The 18,140-nt window shown below is 39.8% G+C and overlaps 1 protein-coding gene across 12 annotated transcripts in view; it reads left to right on the forward strand.

Moving 5' to 3' along the window:
* Window positions 1–18,140, forward strand: part of Enah (ENAH actin regulator) — a 139,156-nt gene that overhangs the window by 61,080 nt on the left and 59,936 nt on the right. For 11 of the 12 annotated variants that reach the window (XM_074048862.1, XM_074048867.1, XM_074048870.1 and 8 more), the window contains exon 2: window positions 9,920–10,085. In XM_074048862.1, the coding sequence (XP_073904963.1) occupies window positions 9,920–10,085 (166 nt within the window). Of the gene's footprint in view, window positions 1–5,995; window positions 7,333–9,919; window positions 10,086–18,140 lie in introns of those variants that run through there. The other variant, XM_074048864.1, reaches the window with a different exon arrangement.

Raw genomic sequence — 18,140 nt, forward strand, 5'->3', positions numbered from 1 at the left:
TGTAGCAGTTGTTGTAGGACATTCATTTCCTTCAACATTTTACCATTTACCCAGAGTTAATGCTGCAAACACTTGGCATAAAACAGCAAACTTGCAGCTCTCAAGGTTTGCTCCTGTGATTCTGTTTTGCTGTAGTTGTCTTAAGTATTCTGTCTGCATACTTTAAACCCTGTACAATTTTTGCTTTAAATTCTCAGGATGTAATTACATTTACCTTATATTTACCACTTTTAGTGCTTGTCTTTTCTTAAGGAGCACTTGGGTGTCCTTTCAACTCAAACTGCTCCTTATCTGTCTTTTATCAGTCTTTACTATGTGACATCACTTTTTTTTTTTCAGTACCAAGGGTTGAATTCATGGCTGCACACTTTGCAGGCAGGTGCTAGTGCCACACTTCTAGCCCTTTTTTATCTAGTTATTTTGGAGATAGGGTATCACTTTTTACCCAGTCTGGTCTGTACTGCAGTCCTCCCATTTTAAGCTTTCCACTGTTGCAGGGATGAAAGGCATATACCACCATACCCAGCTTTTTTCCATTGAGATGGGTCTTGCATACTTTTTGGCCAGGACTGACCTGGAACTGCAGTCCTCCTGATCTCAGCTTCCTGTGTAGCTTGGCACACAGGTGTGTGCCACCACACCAAGCTATTGGTCGATATGGGTTCTTCAAGCTCCCTGCCCATGCTGTCCTCAGATGGTGATCCTCCTGATCTCAACCTCCTAAGTAGCTAGGATTACATGTGTGTGCTACCAGTGCCTGACTTGCCTTCAGTTTTATAGACTGTTTCCCTGAATGTAGAATTCTGGGTTTAGCATTTGTGTTTGAACACTCTAAAGACACCATTTTAGTGTCTTCTGATCTTCCTGCCCCTGAAGGGAAGTGCGTGGTCACTGTAACTGTGGCTCTCATCTATGCATGATGCTTCCTTTCCTCTCGCTGCTTCTAGTGTTCCTCCAACCTTATCTTTGGCTATGCTGCATGCCACTGGTTATTTCCAGATTTAGTATGCTTTGCTTTTTGGGGTGGGGGTGGGAGTGTCCCAGACTCTTGCATGTTTTTAGACTTGTTGATCTTGTCCCTTTGGTCCCTAACTTTCTGTTCACCCCCCCCCCCCCCCGACACACACACATCCTTTTCTCTCTCTGATCTTTTTGGTTTGGGGTAGAATGGGTTTGAACTCAGGGCTTCATGCTTGCAAAGCGGCATTCTAGTACTTGATCCACACCTCCAGTCTCTCTTGTCTTAAGTGGGACCATTTTTATTGATACACAGTTGACTAATTCTTCTGCTGTATTCATTCTGCTAAATCCAGGTGGAAATTTCTATTGTTAATAACAAAGAAAAGTATATATTTTCAGTAGCAGAAGTTTCGTCTCATATTTAGAAAAAACTCTGCAAATACTCTGGCCGTTTTGCAAACACAAGCTTTGTAAGTTGGACATCCAGCCCAGATTTCATGGTCTTCACCTCTTCTATTACTGGACTCCACGGACTGTCTTTTCTCTTGACTATCACATAATCTTCAGTTGTGTTCTGGGCCCTTAAAATGAGGTAGTGGAGTCTCTAAATTTCTGTATGGCTCTCTGAAGAGTGTTTATATTTTTTGTGGCTATAGCAGGCAAATAACTTTGTTGGACATAAACAACAAATTTACTCTCTTGGGCAGCAGATCAGATTTTAGTTCAGTGCTTTTAGTTGCTTGTTCACTATGCTGTATATGCGAATGCTAGGTCAGGGGCATGCAGAGGTTCAGGCAGAGTTCCTGTATAAAATTCTGCCCTGGTTCTTGCCCCATGCCAAGATAATCCTGGAACTATCAACTTGGGGCTGCAGCTAGAGGCAGTGGGATTTTCTGTGTTAGTATTCTGGAGAGCACAGACCAGAGCCAGTGGTCAGGCTAGTGGTCTTGCAAGAGTCAGGTTCCTCTGGTCGCTCTCCAGTCTCTTCACATAGCTCTGTACATTTCCCCAAGGTTTACAGTTTTATCTATGGGTAGTCATCGGGAAAGGGGCACATTGTGCTGTTATAGGGAGCAGCATCCTCCTTGCTTAGATCTGGGGACAAACAGAAGGCTGAGATACTGCAGTAACCCTGATGCAGGTTTTTTTTCTGGATCTCATATGCCACTGTGTTGCCTGTTGCTCATGCTGCTTATCGAATCACCTCCTGAGGCACTCATAACCTCACAAACTGAGGAAAAAGGTCACTCCCTCCACCCTGATTTTACTTCAAGTCTGTGCTAATATGGCCTCGCCTGGCATCTTGTAGCTGAAGTTAGCTACAAGCAGTGTTTTTAACTCAGCAGTGCTTGGGAGTACTTTGGGCTGCTTTGCCATGGAGCATGATGAAAATAACATGAGGCATAAACCTGCAAGACACAGAGTCTATTCTGTTGCTCCAAGAAAAATATCTTGCTTGTGGAGGACTGACTAGGACAGGAAGTGTGTGTGGCCAAGTGAGTGTTTGCCCACTTCTCCCTTCTGCGGTCAGTTCTAGATGTATATGCTTGTGGTGAGCTGGCACGCTGCTAATGAGGGCATGGGTGCACTGGGAATTGATCTTTGAAATTGCAGGCCAATTAAAAAAGAGAGAGATGGATGGCTAGGTAAAGAATACTAGCCCTACATGCCTATACGTATGCTAGTCCCACAAGGCATAATTCAGCCTGGGCTTCAGGAAAAAATTAGTAAGTAAAATGCAAGGAAGATTAGTGAACTTTTATTCTCTGGATAAAATATTTCATTACCTTTTCTCCATATTTAAAGCTATTATACATTTTATTGTGGTAAATTATTCACTACACAATGTTTGCCATGCCACACATCATGCCCCAAGTCCATTCCAGTGGCTGTGCAGCCATCACAAGCATCATCTCCAGACCAGAGACTATCCATTCAGTAATCCCCTCTTCCTTCCTCTCTCAGCCCCCATTTTATTATTTGCCTCTGTGAGGAACCTCATATAAGTGGAATAGTACCGTGTTTGTTTCTGACTTACTGCACGCAGCATAGCGTCCTCAAGTTCGTCCATGTTGTGACTCAGGTCAGCGTCTGTGGTTTGTAAACGCCTGTCTGTGCACTAGCATTATCCAGCCGCCAGTGGATGCTTGAGTCATTACACTTTTGGACTGCTGTGAACTCAAAAGTACAAATGTCTATTTGAGTCCTTGTGTCGGGAACCAGCTTAGCTGGCACCCACAGGTGGGCATGGGAAGGAATCAGCTTGTAGCTTCATTTTGATGAGAAAAAGAGCTGTGGTAGACAGGAGAGAGTTTTACTAATTCGAAAAGTGCAAATGAGAGGTACCTAAGTAGTTAATTGTCTTAAACTTTACAAAGTCATAAATTTTTGTGAAAGACTGAACTTTTCATGAAGAATCTTGTCTCCATGACTACTTTAAAGAGTCACTAACTCTGATACTGTTACTTAAGATACTGGGGCATTTATGATGTCTCTAAAAGACAGGTGTGCTGGAATTTGTGCTCCTGCACCCCAGGCTGAGCCCCTCCTGGAAGTGCCCAGCTGGAGGGGTATTGCAGGCAGGCTTCTGTCCCACATGGGCTTAGTCTTACTGGTTTGTTAGGTTTCTTTTTACCTTCGCTAGGATTTCCATTCTTTCCTCTCCACAGCCTCCTACAGACTTCATCCCAGTTTCTCCCTTTTTTTTTGGTTCTAAGAGTAGGAACTTTGTGCATTTTCATTTTGTTACTTTCCTGTCTGTCTTCAGATACATTGTTGACAGTGGTGAGTTCTCTTTTATTGGCTGAGTCACATTGAATTTTGTAGACTATACTTACTCAAGTAAGGGGTTGAAGATGAAATAGTAATGTTACAATTATTTAAAAGATAACCCCACTCTTCCTAAATGTGCACCATGCATGTGGGAAGTTCCTCCTTTAAGGTCATAGTGACAGTCTCTTCATAGTTTGAGAATTTTTCATCCTAAAGGATGGTCCGATATTTGCTTAAATGTTTTTTAAAGCATGGTGATTTGCTTCGGATATAATGAGGTTTTTTAGTGATTCTGAATCCATTGTACTAGATTCTTTTGTATTTTGCATATTATATATATATATATATATATATATATATACACACACATACATATTGTGGAATAGAGTTTCTAGTGAGAACAGCATTTCATCTTTGAAAAGTGGTTGATATTACTCAGAATGACTAGTGATGCACAGCTCTGTATTTTCTGGGGGAAGTTCTGCCCTTCCACACACTGGAATGGCTGCATCCCAGATGGTTTCCTTGCCTTGCACAAAATAAGTTTGTTCCTTGCCTTTACTTGTATCTGCTGTGTCTCAGTGACTTTCACAGTGTTTTTACATTTTCCTAAGTCAGTGAACTATGACAGCAGAACGTAATTGTTATTTGCAACCAGAAAGTTTTCCTCTGGGTTTTTTTTGTTTTGTTTTGTTTTAAAAAAATAGGATATCAAAGAAGAAAAGTTGTTTAATATTTCATAAAATAGTCTAGTATATGTCTTCATTTTATAATCTACCAGTGATAGTAGTTGGCTAATTGAAATACAAGTTTCAAGTTTATTTTATTATTGTTACTGACACAAAGAGAAGTTTAGTTTCTTACAGTTCTGGAGTTAGAAGTTCCTGATCAAAGTGATAAGTTTGGGTCCTCTGAGGCCTCCCTCCTGGCCTTGCAGGTGGCCATCCTCTTGATGCCTCTTCACACTGCTGATTCTCTGTGCTCTGTACCTGTGGTGTCTCTCATTCTTCAGACACGTTAGTTTTCTTTAATGTAAAAGGCTGGTGTGTATTGGTAAGCAGAAGGTGGAGTAAGTTTCTTTAGAAGGTAAGGATCCCATTTTTATGTTGCATCTTGAGTCTCTCAGAGTTCAGATAAAATCCTTATATGGAGTCTTTCTAGTTGTGAGCAGTCCCATAGCTCGTTTGAATAGGACCTCTGCCCACCAGTCAAGTTCTGGCTTTGGCCCAGAGTCCCCAGTGCTTTCCTCCTGTTTCAGAGAGCCAAGAACCCCAATTTCCAAAAGCCAGGTTCATGCTCTGCAGGAATAATTGCAGCTCTTGGCGGTCACTTCTCAGTCACCGCAAAGCCCAGAAGGCCACATGGTGGCAGCACATGCTAGCCGTGGTTTGAAAGCCAAAAAAATTGAAGGGCGAGGGGCCCTCAGTAAAGAGGAGCCTATTCTCTTTCTGCAGGGGTCTTGGGATAGTCAGTGTCCTCAAGGTCCCTTGTTTGCCCCAGAACTTAACTTTATTGCAATGTCAGTGAATAGTTTATACATGATTAGCCAAGCAGTCCTTAGTTTAATTACAAGGAATGAAACATTTCATTCCTTGGTATCTGTGAGGACAGAATTTGGCAAGATTTCTCTACTGTTGTATGTACCTGGTCAGGAAACTTGACTATATTCAGAGGTGAACTATCTGACAAAGCCACAAGATTGTAATGCAGTGCCATTTTTAAGACTTTGTTTTTGTAAACTAGCTGTCTCTAGCTTTGCGTTGGATCATAAAAATGCAGTTTTTGTTTGTAACTAATTTAGTGCCTGGTCGTCACAAAACTACAATTTAGTAATTTACTAGTTTAATCTTTTCATAGTTGCTTCACTGACTCAGCATCTCGAAGAGTGGCGGGTTTTCATTTTGAGGCTTGTCTTGATGCAGATAGGATGGTCCTGTAAAGATGCATTGCTCCATTGTTTGTATATCCACCAGTGATACTTTCTTTCTATTGTGGCTGCCAGAATGGGCAGGGCAGAGCTCAGGCTGGCTAAAACTCATGATTTTCCTGCCTCAGCCTCCTGAGGGCTGGGACTACAGGTGTGCTCCACCACCACGCCTGGCAGTTTTACATTACTAGACCAGAGAAAAATGGGGGAAGAAAAAAATAAACTTGAATAATGTAGAGAATTGTTTAGAAAGTGAAAGTTATTACATTTAATGATTTTTAAGATTTTTTTATTCCTATTTTTAGGTACATTTAATAATTTTAAGATTTTTTTTAATTCCTATTTTTAGGTTCCAAAAATATCCTCGTTTTATTAAGTCACAGTGGTCTTCCCCACCCTCCAGTTGCTCATCTGGCAAATAAAGCCAAAATATTGACAAGCAGTTCTGTACTAATTGACTCAATCTGTCTTTGACTCTTGTAGGTCGGTAAGATGCAAAACCTAGGTTTCATAGGTGTATTCTGTATATCACACCTGTAGCTAGTTAGCATATGAATGAACTTTTTTTGTCACATGGCCTATCTATTCTCCATCACCCACTGGATGTTCAACAATTCAATTCTGACAGTAACTTTCTGGAGCAAACACAGACACCATAGTTTAGGACCCAGCCCCACCCAGTGGCCCTCACACCAGACACCAGCTGCAAATGAGGTGCCAGATTACCCAAGTGTCTGTACACAGTCACCCCTCCATCCATGCCCACCCACATTTCCCATCCACATTTGATAATGTGCTGGAATGATCTCAGAACTCAGAGCTCTGCTGTGACGGGCTCATTGTAAAGGACGCAGGTCAGGAACAGCTAAGTATAAGTGCTGTGTAGATCATGGCCTGGGTTGTGGGACTTGGAGCTTTCTGCATACCACTTCCAGCACCATCAGGGTTTTGATGGGGGCGTTACCACAGATGGACTGAAAAAAGCACTGGCCAGGCTCCAGCTCTCCTCCGCTCCTCTCCTCCTCTAGTCCTGCCTTGGTACTTCTAGCCATCCATCCTGAGCTATCCAGGAACCCCAGCCAAGAGTCATTTCATTAGCATAGCAGAGACACACTCAGGAGAGTGCAAATGTTTTAAGAGCTTTGTGCCTGGAACCTGGGACTAAAACCAAGTGTTTTTTTATTGTATCACAGCGGGTCTGTCTCTGGTGAGGAGAGGTTCTCAAGTGCTGGGCAAGGAATGGTAATAGCACGTTTGTTAGTAAACCTGGGCAGTGCCATCCCTTCCTGCTGGCCTTCATGTGGCTCCTCTGTATGTCTTGTGTCTTTGTAGTATTAAAATTATTTGAGCTTAACCTGTCCCTTCACCTGGCTACATACTCACATGGCTGTTATCACGTCTCTAGTAATATACCCAAGCTCTTACCAATATCTAATTTTTTCTTTCTTTCTTTTGGCTTTTCCTAGTACTTCTGGGCTTTGTTTAAAGTTGAATTTGTAATTTTAACATCTCATTTTGAAGATTTCTTCATCAGAAAACTAATCAACTTTTTTTTTTTAATTTTTGATCTTTCTTGGCTTCCTGGATATCTTCCTTTGGGAGCGTCCTTGTTGCTGTAGTCCTAGCTTTCCCAGAGACCTGAAGTGACTGTACCTTTGGTTGTTGACTAAGAGGTTTGTATATACAGTGGTCCCTCAGTATGCATGGGTTGTGCGTATACTTTACGTCATCTCTAGATTACTTAGAGTCCTAATACAGTGTAAGTGCTGAGTAGTTATATACTGTACTGTTCAGGTGATAATGACAGCTCAGATCTGTACATGTTCAGCCATGCTCAGAAAGGATGCGGTTTCTTTTTCTGACTTTTTTTTTTTAGTGGAGTGCAGTATTACGGGTTGAACTCAGAGCCTTGCACTTGCCAGGCAGGTGCTCTACCACTAGTGAAAGCTATTAAATTAAGCATGTGTTTAATATTTGGGGTGTCTCCAGTAACCCACTGCACAACAGTAGAGAGGCTGGTGTAGTGGAGGACTTTAGAACAAATACCTAATTCTCTTGGCTTTAGATTTCCAAGGTTTTTAAAGACTTTTTTTTTTTTAAGGTATAGCATGATATAATTTACAAAATGGAGGATTGCTTTAGCTTGTATGATCTCATTGGGACTTTTTTTTTTTTGCTGGTACCAGCATTTGAACTCAGGGCCTACACCTGAGCCATTCCATCAGCCCTTTTTTGTGAAGGGTTTTTTCGAGATAGGGTCTTGTGAACTGTTTGCCTGGGCTGGCTTCGAACCATGATCCTCCTGATCTCTGCCTCCTGAGTAGCTAGGATTACAGGTGTGAGCCACTGGCGCTGGCTCATTGGGATTTCTTCAAAAGACAGTATTTCTTGGATTTTGGGAAAGAGAATATAAGCCCAAAAATACTTTTTAAAACTGGAAAACATTGTTCTGTATTGATTCACAGATCATTATTATTTTTACTTTTTAGTCTGTAGTATTAGGAATTGAACCCAGAGACTTGGACATGCTAGGCAAGTGCCTGCCACTTGAGCCCCACCTCCAGCCCTACAGATCTGCTTGGATTTTTCAGTTAGTAGTAAAGCTGTAAGAAGCACTTTGCTTTCACTTACTCCACAGAATCTTGGTATAGAGTTGTAGAAAAGCTGTCACTTAGCAAATATTTTTGTTGTGAGTGGACTGCTATATTGACAAGTGCCCTTTAATTGATCCTTTAAAAATCATTCAAGCTTTAGTCATTGACTTGTTTGTAATGCTAGAAGGATTTTACCAAAAAAAATTCAGGGGAGCATGAAAAAATTTAGCACCATTGGGATAGCTGTAGCAATACTGTTACAAGACAGTGTTTGTAAAATTGCCCTAATGGGAAATTATAAACAGTTACAGCCTCATGGTTATGAAATGGATTTAACTATTCAGGGTAGTACAGTAACTGCTTTAGGTCTTCATCTTGTCATTGAGTCTGGACAAGACTGACCACAACCCCCTTCTCCAGAGCTGTGTTCATTCAAAGGAAGAATGAGTGAGGGAGAGGGTAAGGATGACCTTGTGTGTCTGAGGCTGTTTGGGAGGAACCCAAACAGAAGCCTTTTAATTCACAGAAGCTGGTGGATTGAACAGTGCTTCCTCATGCATGGGATTGCAGGATTATCCAGGTTTGTCTGTGCAAGTTGAGTTATATTAATTGGTTAATGGCCAATCTATTTCTGACATTCAATTTTGGTATTTGATTTTCGTAAAAAATAAAACCTGGCATGGAGTAAGGAAAAATCGAATCCAGGAGTCTTCTAGAATATTTAAAAGATGAACCTATTGCTTAATATGAAATTGACCTCTGTATTTTTTGTCTTTATCTCTGTATCACTTGGTAACAAATCATTGAGGTCAATGAAGCTCTGACTTAAACAGTTCTGTCACAGAATTTGCCTTTTCCACTTGAATCTGTGGAGGTTAGAATGTAAACTCTAGTAGAGTCCTTAGAAATCATTTCCTTTTACTTTCACACTTTGAGATGAAAGACTGTGGAAGCAGAGGGTATTACCTTGACCAGAGGGAGCCAAGGCTGTAGTCACCTTGCCTCACTGGTTGTCAGTGGCAACTCCCATGTCTCAAGGGGAAAGATTGCTCCTATCTGGATTTGCTACAGACCTTGAAGTAAGCCTGGTGATAAAAATAATTTTGTCATTGGCTGCCGTTTGCTCACACCTGTAATCCTAGCTACTCAGGAGACACAGATCAGGAGGATTGCGGTTTGAAGCCAGTCTGGGCAAATAGTTCAGAAGACCGTATCTTGAAAAACAAAAAATACAGCTGGTTGAGTGGCTCAAGGTGAAGGCCCTGAGGTCAAGCCCCCCCCCTCCAAAAAAAAAAAGGTCACCAATATAGTAAGCACATATACAGTAAACAAATGGTGATTAATTTATACTTATCATTGTATCACTTTAATGAATGAATCAGATACATTTAGAAGGAAACATTTCTGTGCAGCTTGTCTATATGCTGTCTGTGGGTCCTGGCCTTCTCTTGTGGACTTTTATTACCTTTGTGTTTTTGCCTTCTGTTCAGACTCCACTTACAAGGGCAGGGAGTCTCTTATTCACTGTGGTTTCCAGCACTCAGTAAGAATACTGATTGTTGATCGACTGCCAGGCTGGCTTACCTTGGCTTATATGGCTACGTGGGATATCTGGCATATTTTAAATATCTCAAGTTTGAACTTTTTTTTTTTTTTTTTTTTACAGCGAACAGAGTATCTGTCAGGCAAGAGCTGCTGTGATGGTTTATGATGATGCCAATAAGAAGTGGGTGCCAGCTGGTGGCTCAACTGGGTTTAGCAGAGTTCATATATATCACCATACAGGCAACAACACATTCAGAGTGGTGGGCAGGAAGATTCAGGACCACCAGGTAAGGGACTGCTCAAGTTCTTATTTAAAGACTATCTGGTGTTACAGATGGACTTGGTATATTGAGTAAAATCAAATAGTGCTTCAAAAAGTCTGATCAAAGTAACCTACCTGAGAAAGTTAAATACAGACTTGCTTCCTCGCCCATTCATTCTGCCTCTTAGAAGCCTGAGTTTAGAGGAGACTTAGAACTAATTATAAAAGTGAAAGTATGTGTTTCTCTTCATGAGTCTTCATTAGTTTATCTGGCCTTCCAGATTTTTTAGATTGCCAGTTTAGATTTTTTTAGATTGCCAGTTTTTGCAATCTAAAATAAATTTAGGAAAAACAAAGATAAAATGCTACTTTAGGAGCAGATGTTTATGGGATTTATTTCCTGCCAGAGGTGTGGGTTGGTGGGACTAGAGAAAGGAGTTGAAAGTTATAAGTAGTCTTAGAAAATATTGTTAAGTTCATAGATGATAGAAAGTGGTAGGTCTTAAGGTTGCTGGGATAGTTAGAGTTTTGCAGTTCTTATTTAGGATGGCAGCTAAGCGTTTACCAATTCTCTGCACTGCATGTCCAAGAAAGTAACTTGATTTCTTGGTACCTGACAGATCAGAAGCAGCAGACAGAAAAAAGAGTAGATAGGGTCTTACTAGCATTAACCAGCAGCAAGAACTTTCATCGGTTGTAGGTTTACAAAATACTTTAGGAAAAGATGTTGGAAAGACCAATGTTGAAATCATCCTGCTACAAAATGCAGGGAAAATACAATTACTTTTTTTTTTTTTTTTTTTTTTTCAGTGCACATTTGAGTCCTTGCTAGAGGAAGGTGGGTCCCTGGGTTTTCACTAGGACGTGTAGGGCTGTGTGTGAATAGATGTTGCAGCAGCCAGGATAGAGATTATGAACTAGAGTAGCCAGGAACTTGGACATAGGCCAGTGAGGGTAGGGCTTTGAAAGTTATGTCTTTGCAAAAAACTCAGAATTGTAGCGGACTGCATCCCATAAAAAGAGGATTAAGAAATTTTCCTATCAGGACAGTGAGGCAAAGGAATTTGTTTCTGCCTGAGCTGGTTTAGGTGCTTCCTTGAAAAATGGAAACTCCAGCTTCACTCAGGTGACTCCAGCCAAGAAATTATTAACAAACACTGGTTGCAGGCCAGTGAAACTCAGGGGATACTAGATAAAAACAAAGACAGTGCTCCTCCGGAGAGAGTCAGTACAGAAAGCAATTCCTGGATATACCAAATCAACTGATTAGTACAGACTGTTTCAACATGGCTCTCTTTCTACCACTGCCTTTTCTCTGTCTCCCTCTCACTCTGTCCTTTCTTTTCCTTAGCCTCTCTCCTTTTCTTACTGTGTGGTGAGGCCTGTCTGTGGTCTCTCCAGTCCCCTGTTGGCTTCTCTATTCATCCTCTAGCAGGTGTACCAGTGGTGAGTTAGGCCAAAGACAAATCAAATATTCTCCATGATGCTTTACAGAGATCAAAATGAAAACTGGGTAATTAAAACTTCATGGAAATTGTTGAACATTCTTAATAAAGTATTCTAAGCTAATAGATGTAAAATAAAAATAAATACATTTTTTTGGTGAATTGGTCATTTGTTCATACTGATAATCCTAAATGTCAACAGAAAAGAAAATGAGTATTTAAAAATAATTGGACATTTATTTAACCTAGGGAATTTCCTCACATTTTTATTCTTTAGAGATTTGGGCTATCTTATGACTGAACCATACTTGTAAATATTTTTGTGATTGCAAGATCAAATTATTTTGATAATTAGAAAATATTTAGAAAATAAGAAAAAATACTTGCATCCGAGTAATAAGATACTATGTATAGAAGCCTGTGGGATGTATAAGCTGTCTTTAGTTGGGCAAGCACTAACTGCATACACTGGGGGTGGGAGGGACGCAGGGGAAGTAATGAGGTTATGCCAATGAGCAAAGAAGAAAATACCAAAAAAGGAAATTGATTAATAAAAACAAATCCAACAAATTAACATAAGCTGCATCATAGAGAAGACAAACTGGCAGCGTCAAACAGAAAAGGTGAAAATGAACAATACTAGAAATGAAAGTGGATATTATCATTGTAGAAAGGAGGTAAAAATTATAATGAATACTATAAAAAAACTTTGTGTCAATAAATCGGCCATTTTGTAGAAAAAGATAATTTTCTAAAACTGACAGAAAAGTATAAAAACACAGAAGACCTTCAATCATAAAATAAAAAAGATAGTTACTTATCCCCAAATTTAAAAAAGATTCAGGAGAGTCCACAAAGCATTTACAGATGAAATTTTAAAACCTCAAGAGATTATCTCGTTCATGAAAATAATTATAGAGGGCGGTACTTTATAAGGCTAGTATAATTTTGATATGTAAAATAGAGAAGAGCAGTTTAAAAGAGGAAAATGATAAACTGGTCTCAATTACGAATATACATACAGATATAGACATCATCATTGAGATACTCAGAGACCAAAGTCAGCAATGTGTATGAATAAAGAAAAGACCAGCTCCTGACCAGAGGGGACTTATCTTTCTCCCCCTCAATAATGTTTAACATTAGATAACGTGGTAATGTGATTTACCAGGAGAATGCCTACAAGAAATGAGATTCAGGAAGAGCACCTTATAAAATACAGTCACTACATAGCAGTTCCCAGCACGTTAAACATAAAATGGATTTTCTTAGTTGGTAAAGGTAGATAATACAAGCTGACAGAAAAGACCTTGCTGAATGTCAGTGTCCAGTGGTTTCATTGAACTTGTGAGTGACAAGGATTCAATGTGAATCACTCTCATTTACAGAGGATATTCTAGCTGACATGGTACAGAAATAAAGAAGTAGAAGCTTTAAGGTTTGAAAAGGAAGAAACAGCTGGACTTATTTACCACATTTAAAAAATCCCAAGAGTATCTTCAGATAAAACTAACAAGATTGTTCAGCAAGATGGCTAGATACAAGATCAGCACTTTAAAATATGGACATTTACATATAACTAGCAGTAAGCAATTAGAAAGTGTAACTTTGTAAAGGAACTTCTTAAATAATTGTTAATGTCTAGGAGTAAATCTAGTAAATAATCAGTCTCTTCTTCTAACATCATTGCTTCTCCTAGTGATCATTAGTCTATTCTGAGTAAAAACGTGTTGTAACTTAATAAGCATCTGAAATCTTTGTAATAATCACTGTTTTAAAAAGGAATCACCCAGCATTTGTGAATTGGCAGTGCTGGGGTTTGAGCTTGCTAGGCAAGTGCTCTACAAGTTGAGTCACACCTCAGTGCCCACTTCATGTTTATTGAGTGCTCATTATGTCTGGGTGCTGTGTTCAGGTGTTACGTAGCTCATAAAGTCTCTGGCTTGAAGGGAAGATGCAGTGAAGAGTGGATGTAAGCAAAGAAGTACTACTAAATATTTTAGTTCAGACAAATCTAAATCATAGCACAGAATGGGCAAAAAGGAATCATCCATTTGTTGAGAAAGGGTCATGGGTGATTTTGTGGACAAGATTGAGATTGAGACTGGGCACAGGTGGCTCATGCCTATAATCCTAGCTACTCAGGAGGCAGAGATCCAGGAGGATCATGGTTCCAAACCAGCAAATAGTTTGTGAGACTCTTATCTTGAAAAAAACCCATCACGAAAAAAAGGGCTAGTGGAATGACTCAAACAGTATGAACACTTGCCTAGCAAATGAGGTCCCAAGTTCAAACCCCAGTGCCACCAAAAATAAATAAATAAATAAAGATAGAGACTGAGGCAATCACAAAGGTGCAGGTGTTCACTGCATTGTTTACCCTGATGCGGTCTGGCTAAAGTGGATAAAGCTGTAGGCCGGAAGGCAGTACCACCCATGTAGGTTCAGGCTCCTTGTGTCTGGAGCCACAGTGCTTGGGCCTACAGCACATACTGCAGTGGATGTCCAGTAAGTGGTCATCATTAAATGAAAACATACCTTTTCCTTATTTTTAAAGACAACTGCAGCGTTTTAGTCTGAAAGGTTAGAGGAGTGAAAGAACTGAGTCAAATTTAAAATTATTTATGTTGGAAAAAGTGAGTCAAATCATTTATGTAATATAATTTTGATTCTAGTAGAACCAAATTGTACTAGAATACAATTTAGATTCTGTTTCTCTCAAACTTTTCTAATATTCTGTGACAGAAAATTAAAAACTTATGGATGACACCTATCTTGTTTCCCATTTTTAAGCTATTTACCAAATAGAGATATAAATTTGCCTCAAAATTGGATTTGTAATTTTCTATTAATGTTAAATTTTAGTAGCCTTGGATTTCTAGTAGCTAAGAATTTGTGGCCTCTCTGCAATATTTATAAGCCAAATGATAAGAGGTCGTCACATATTTATTATAAAATATATAACACGAAATCTTAGCCATTTTTTAATGTACAGTCTAGTGACATTAAGTACATTCACATTGTTATGTCACCATCACTACCACCACCTCCAAAATGTGCATGTGTTTAATCTCTTCAAACGGAAGCAGTAACTTCCTATTACCCCTTCCTCCCAGCCCCTGGGGAGTCCTGTTCTACTGTTTGTCTCTATGAACTAGACTTTTCTAGGTAGTTAATAGAAGTGGAATCATAAAATACTTGTCTGTTGTGTCTGGCTTACTTTACTTAATGTAATAGTTTTCAAAATGTTATCATACTTTTTTGGATATTGATGGTTGAGGCAATTTAGGTAGACTCTCCTTGGGAACTGAAACAATTGGAATATAAAAAAGTAAAGAGTATTTGGAGCACTTACGTGATAGTGAAGAATTACTGGTCCATGATCTGAGAGAAAAGAGCCAGAGAGGCTAAGCTGGTGTTGAGTTTCTGTTTACCAGGAGGCATACAGGTTTTAAAAGGGGGATTGAGGATCTGAGCAGAGCTTTGGGGAGAGTCACACGTGGGACACATGAGCATAACTTCACATATTTCACAATTGAACCTATGCTTGGTCATGAAGCAAGTACTAACACATTTCAAAAGATTGGAATTACACAGTTTTCTGCCCACTGCAGAATTAATCTGGAAATAAGATGTGTAGGGAATCCTAAAGGTTTAGAGGTTAAATACTTCTTTAAATAACCCATGGGTCAAAGAAGAAGTCACTATGAAATTAGAAAAATTTGTTGAGCTGAAGGTGCTGTGTATCAGTACCAATAGAATGCAGCTAAAACTGCAGGAAGATTCAGAGGCTAAATGTTTACATTAGAAAAGCAGTAGTATTGACTGTTAGCCAGCCAAAGCGTTCATCCCAAGAAATTAAGGACTAGTCAACTAAAGTTAAGTGAAACAAAGTGAGGACAGTAATAAAGGAAAGAGCAAACTGCAATGCAATGGAAGCAATTGTGCCAAGGAGAAGTTGGTTCTGTGAGAGAGAAAAAAGGGAGTATCAGGAAGGGCTACCTCTGTAGAGCTTCCAGACGAAAAGGAGCACAGGGATACATAGAACTCAGCTGTGTGTCAGATAAAATGTATAAACTCCTAGGAAAACATAACTGACCAAAAACTGCTAAGAAGAAACAGCAAACCTGAGTCTTACTACTTTTAAAGAAATTAAGAATATAATTAAAGGAATTTAAAAGGAAGAAAACTTTGATTTCAGTGGTTCTAGTGCTGCGTATGTACCAGACCTTTAATGAAATAACCCCAGTATTATATAATTTTTTCCCCAGAGAATACAAAAAGAGGTCAGTTCCCAGTTCATAACTCTGATATCAAAACTGATATGATCAGGCATGATGGAACATACCTATAATCCCAGCACCTGAGGCTGAGATGGGAGGATCACGAATTCAAGTCCAGCTGGGCTACATAGTGAGACTGGGTATCAAAAACAAAGACCTGGCATGAATATAATAGAAAGGAAGTTACAGATTAATTTAACTTATGAATGTAGTTGTAAAATCCTAAACATAGTAGTAGCAACAAAAACCCAGGGATGTATAAAAATTGGTAATGCATGAAGACCAAGGTGGTTTATGCTAGGAATGTATGGTTGGTTTAATATCAGAAAATCCATCATAGAAATTCACCACATAAAAAGGAAAAAAACAGATAATCATGAAACCTTATCTATCAGAGAAACAGAAAGCACCTTGCTAGTCTGGTAGAAAGAAGGAAAAAACACAAAAGATCCTATTTTAAGGTGAAATTAAGAAAGCTTTCTTTCTAGGCCCTGTATTATGACATCAGTTGTTCTCATATAGGTCAGTGCAGTCTTAATCAGAACCCCAACAATTATTTGGTGAAAATTGACCCTCAGAATATAAAATGGTAGTTTCACACAAGGGACCAAAAATGGACAAAGCGACCTTGAGGAACAGAGTAGGAGGGCAGACTAGAGGCTGCTGAGACATGGAGTGAAGCTGCAATAATAAGGCATCGTAGTGTCAGCAGACATTGGGCACATTGACCACCAGGACACATCAGAGCCAGGTGGACACTTGATCTGTAGCACGATGAATACATACATAGAGGTGGGCCTGTTAGATGGCTGTCCTCAGTCAAACACATAGGAAGCCTGAGTAGGCACGGGTCAATTTCAGGTGGATTAGAGGTGCAAATGTGAAAGTGGAGTAACAGAGCTTCTATAAGATACAATGAGGCAATGTTCTCATGACTTTGGAATTGAGAAACATTTTAAGCAGGACAAAAAGTTCCATTTTGGACCAGGAACTAGAGAAAAGGTTAGAGCAAAAAGAATTAACATAGAAGGTAACACACATGCACAGGAAATTAATGTGAGTCAACTCCCTGTATAGCTATCCTTATCTCAGCCAGCAAAAACCCTTGTTCCTTCCTATTATTGCTTATACTCTCTCTTCAACAAAATTAGAGATAAGGGCAAAATAGTTTCTGCCGGGTATCGAGGGGGTGGGAGGGAGAGGGAGGGGGCGGAGTGAGTGGTAAGGGAGGGGGTGGGGGCAGGGGGGAGAAATAACCCAAGCATTGTATGCACATATGAATAAAGTTCCCTTTTAACTGTAAAAAGGAAAAAGATGTTTTGTTTTGTTTTGTTCTGGTGCAGTACTGGGGGTTTGAACTCAGGGCCTGCACCTTGAGCCACTCCACAAATCCTTTTTCATGAAGGGTTTTTTTGAGGTAGGGTCTTAAGAACTATTTGCCCAGGCTACTTGCCCGGGCTGGCTGTGAACCTCAATCCGCCTGAGCAGCTAGGGTTAACTGGCACCTGGAAAAATGGGTAATTTGAACTAAATAAAAGTGAAGAGCTTCTGTTTGTCAAGACACCACTGAGTAAAAAGGCACATCATGGAATATATTTGCCACACAGATAACTACAGTGGGATCCTACCCAGAATATGTAAAAAACTCTTACAAATCAGTGAAGAAAAAGATGGACAGCTCAGGAGAAAAATGGGCCAGAGATGTATTTTTATAACCAGGCATTCACAAAAGAAGGTATCTTGGTAGCCAATAAAACATGAAAAAGTAACAAACTTCATTAACAGTCAGGGTGATTACTACCTGAAGACCCCCATTGCCAGCTGTGTGCTCCTTGGTGTGCATAATTGTGCAAGCTTTTGTGTGCTGCTGGGGAGTGTAAATGGAGAGAACCAGTTCAGAAAGCTCTGCTCATGGCCTGTGCTGAATCCACTTCTGGGGATATGCCCATCAAAAATGTGTGCTTATATGTACCAAATGACATTGAGATTACTTGTAGTAACCCCAAACTGCAAACAATCTGAATGCACATTAATGGGAGAATGGGTAAATAAACAGTTAATGCAAAGTAATACCATATAGAGACTGAAAAGAAGAAACCACATCTGTGTGCAGCAAGTGGATGACTCTCATAAACTAGTGCTGAGGGAAAGAGGGCAGCTACGTTACAATACAGAATGAGTGACTCTACTTAACGTGAAATTCACAGTCCTGTAAGGCTCGCTGATGGTGTGGAGGTATGTTTAGTCCCTTTTGAGGGGTGGGAGGAGTTAAAGAGGGGCCTTTTGGAATTAATGTTGTATTTTTGCACTTGTCACTCTTTAGCAAACAAGTTGAAATACATTTAGCGAGGG

Source organism: Castor canadensis, chromosome 11, assembly GCF_047511655.1.
Source record: "Castor canadensis chromosome 11, mCasCan1.hap1v2, whole genome shotgun sequence".
Lineage (NCBI taxonomy): Eukaryota > Metazoa > Chordata > Mammalia > Rodentia > Castoridae > Castor > Castor canadensis.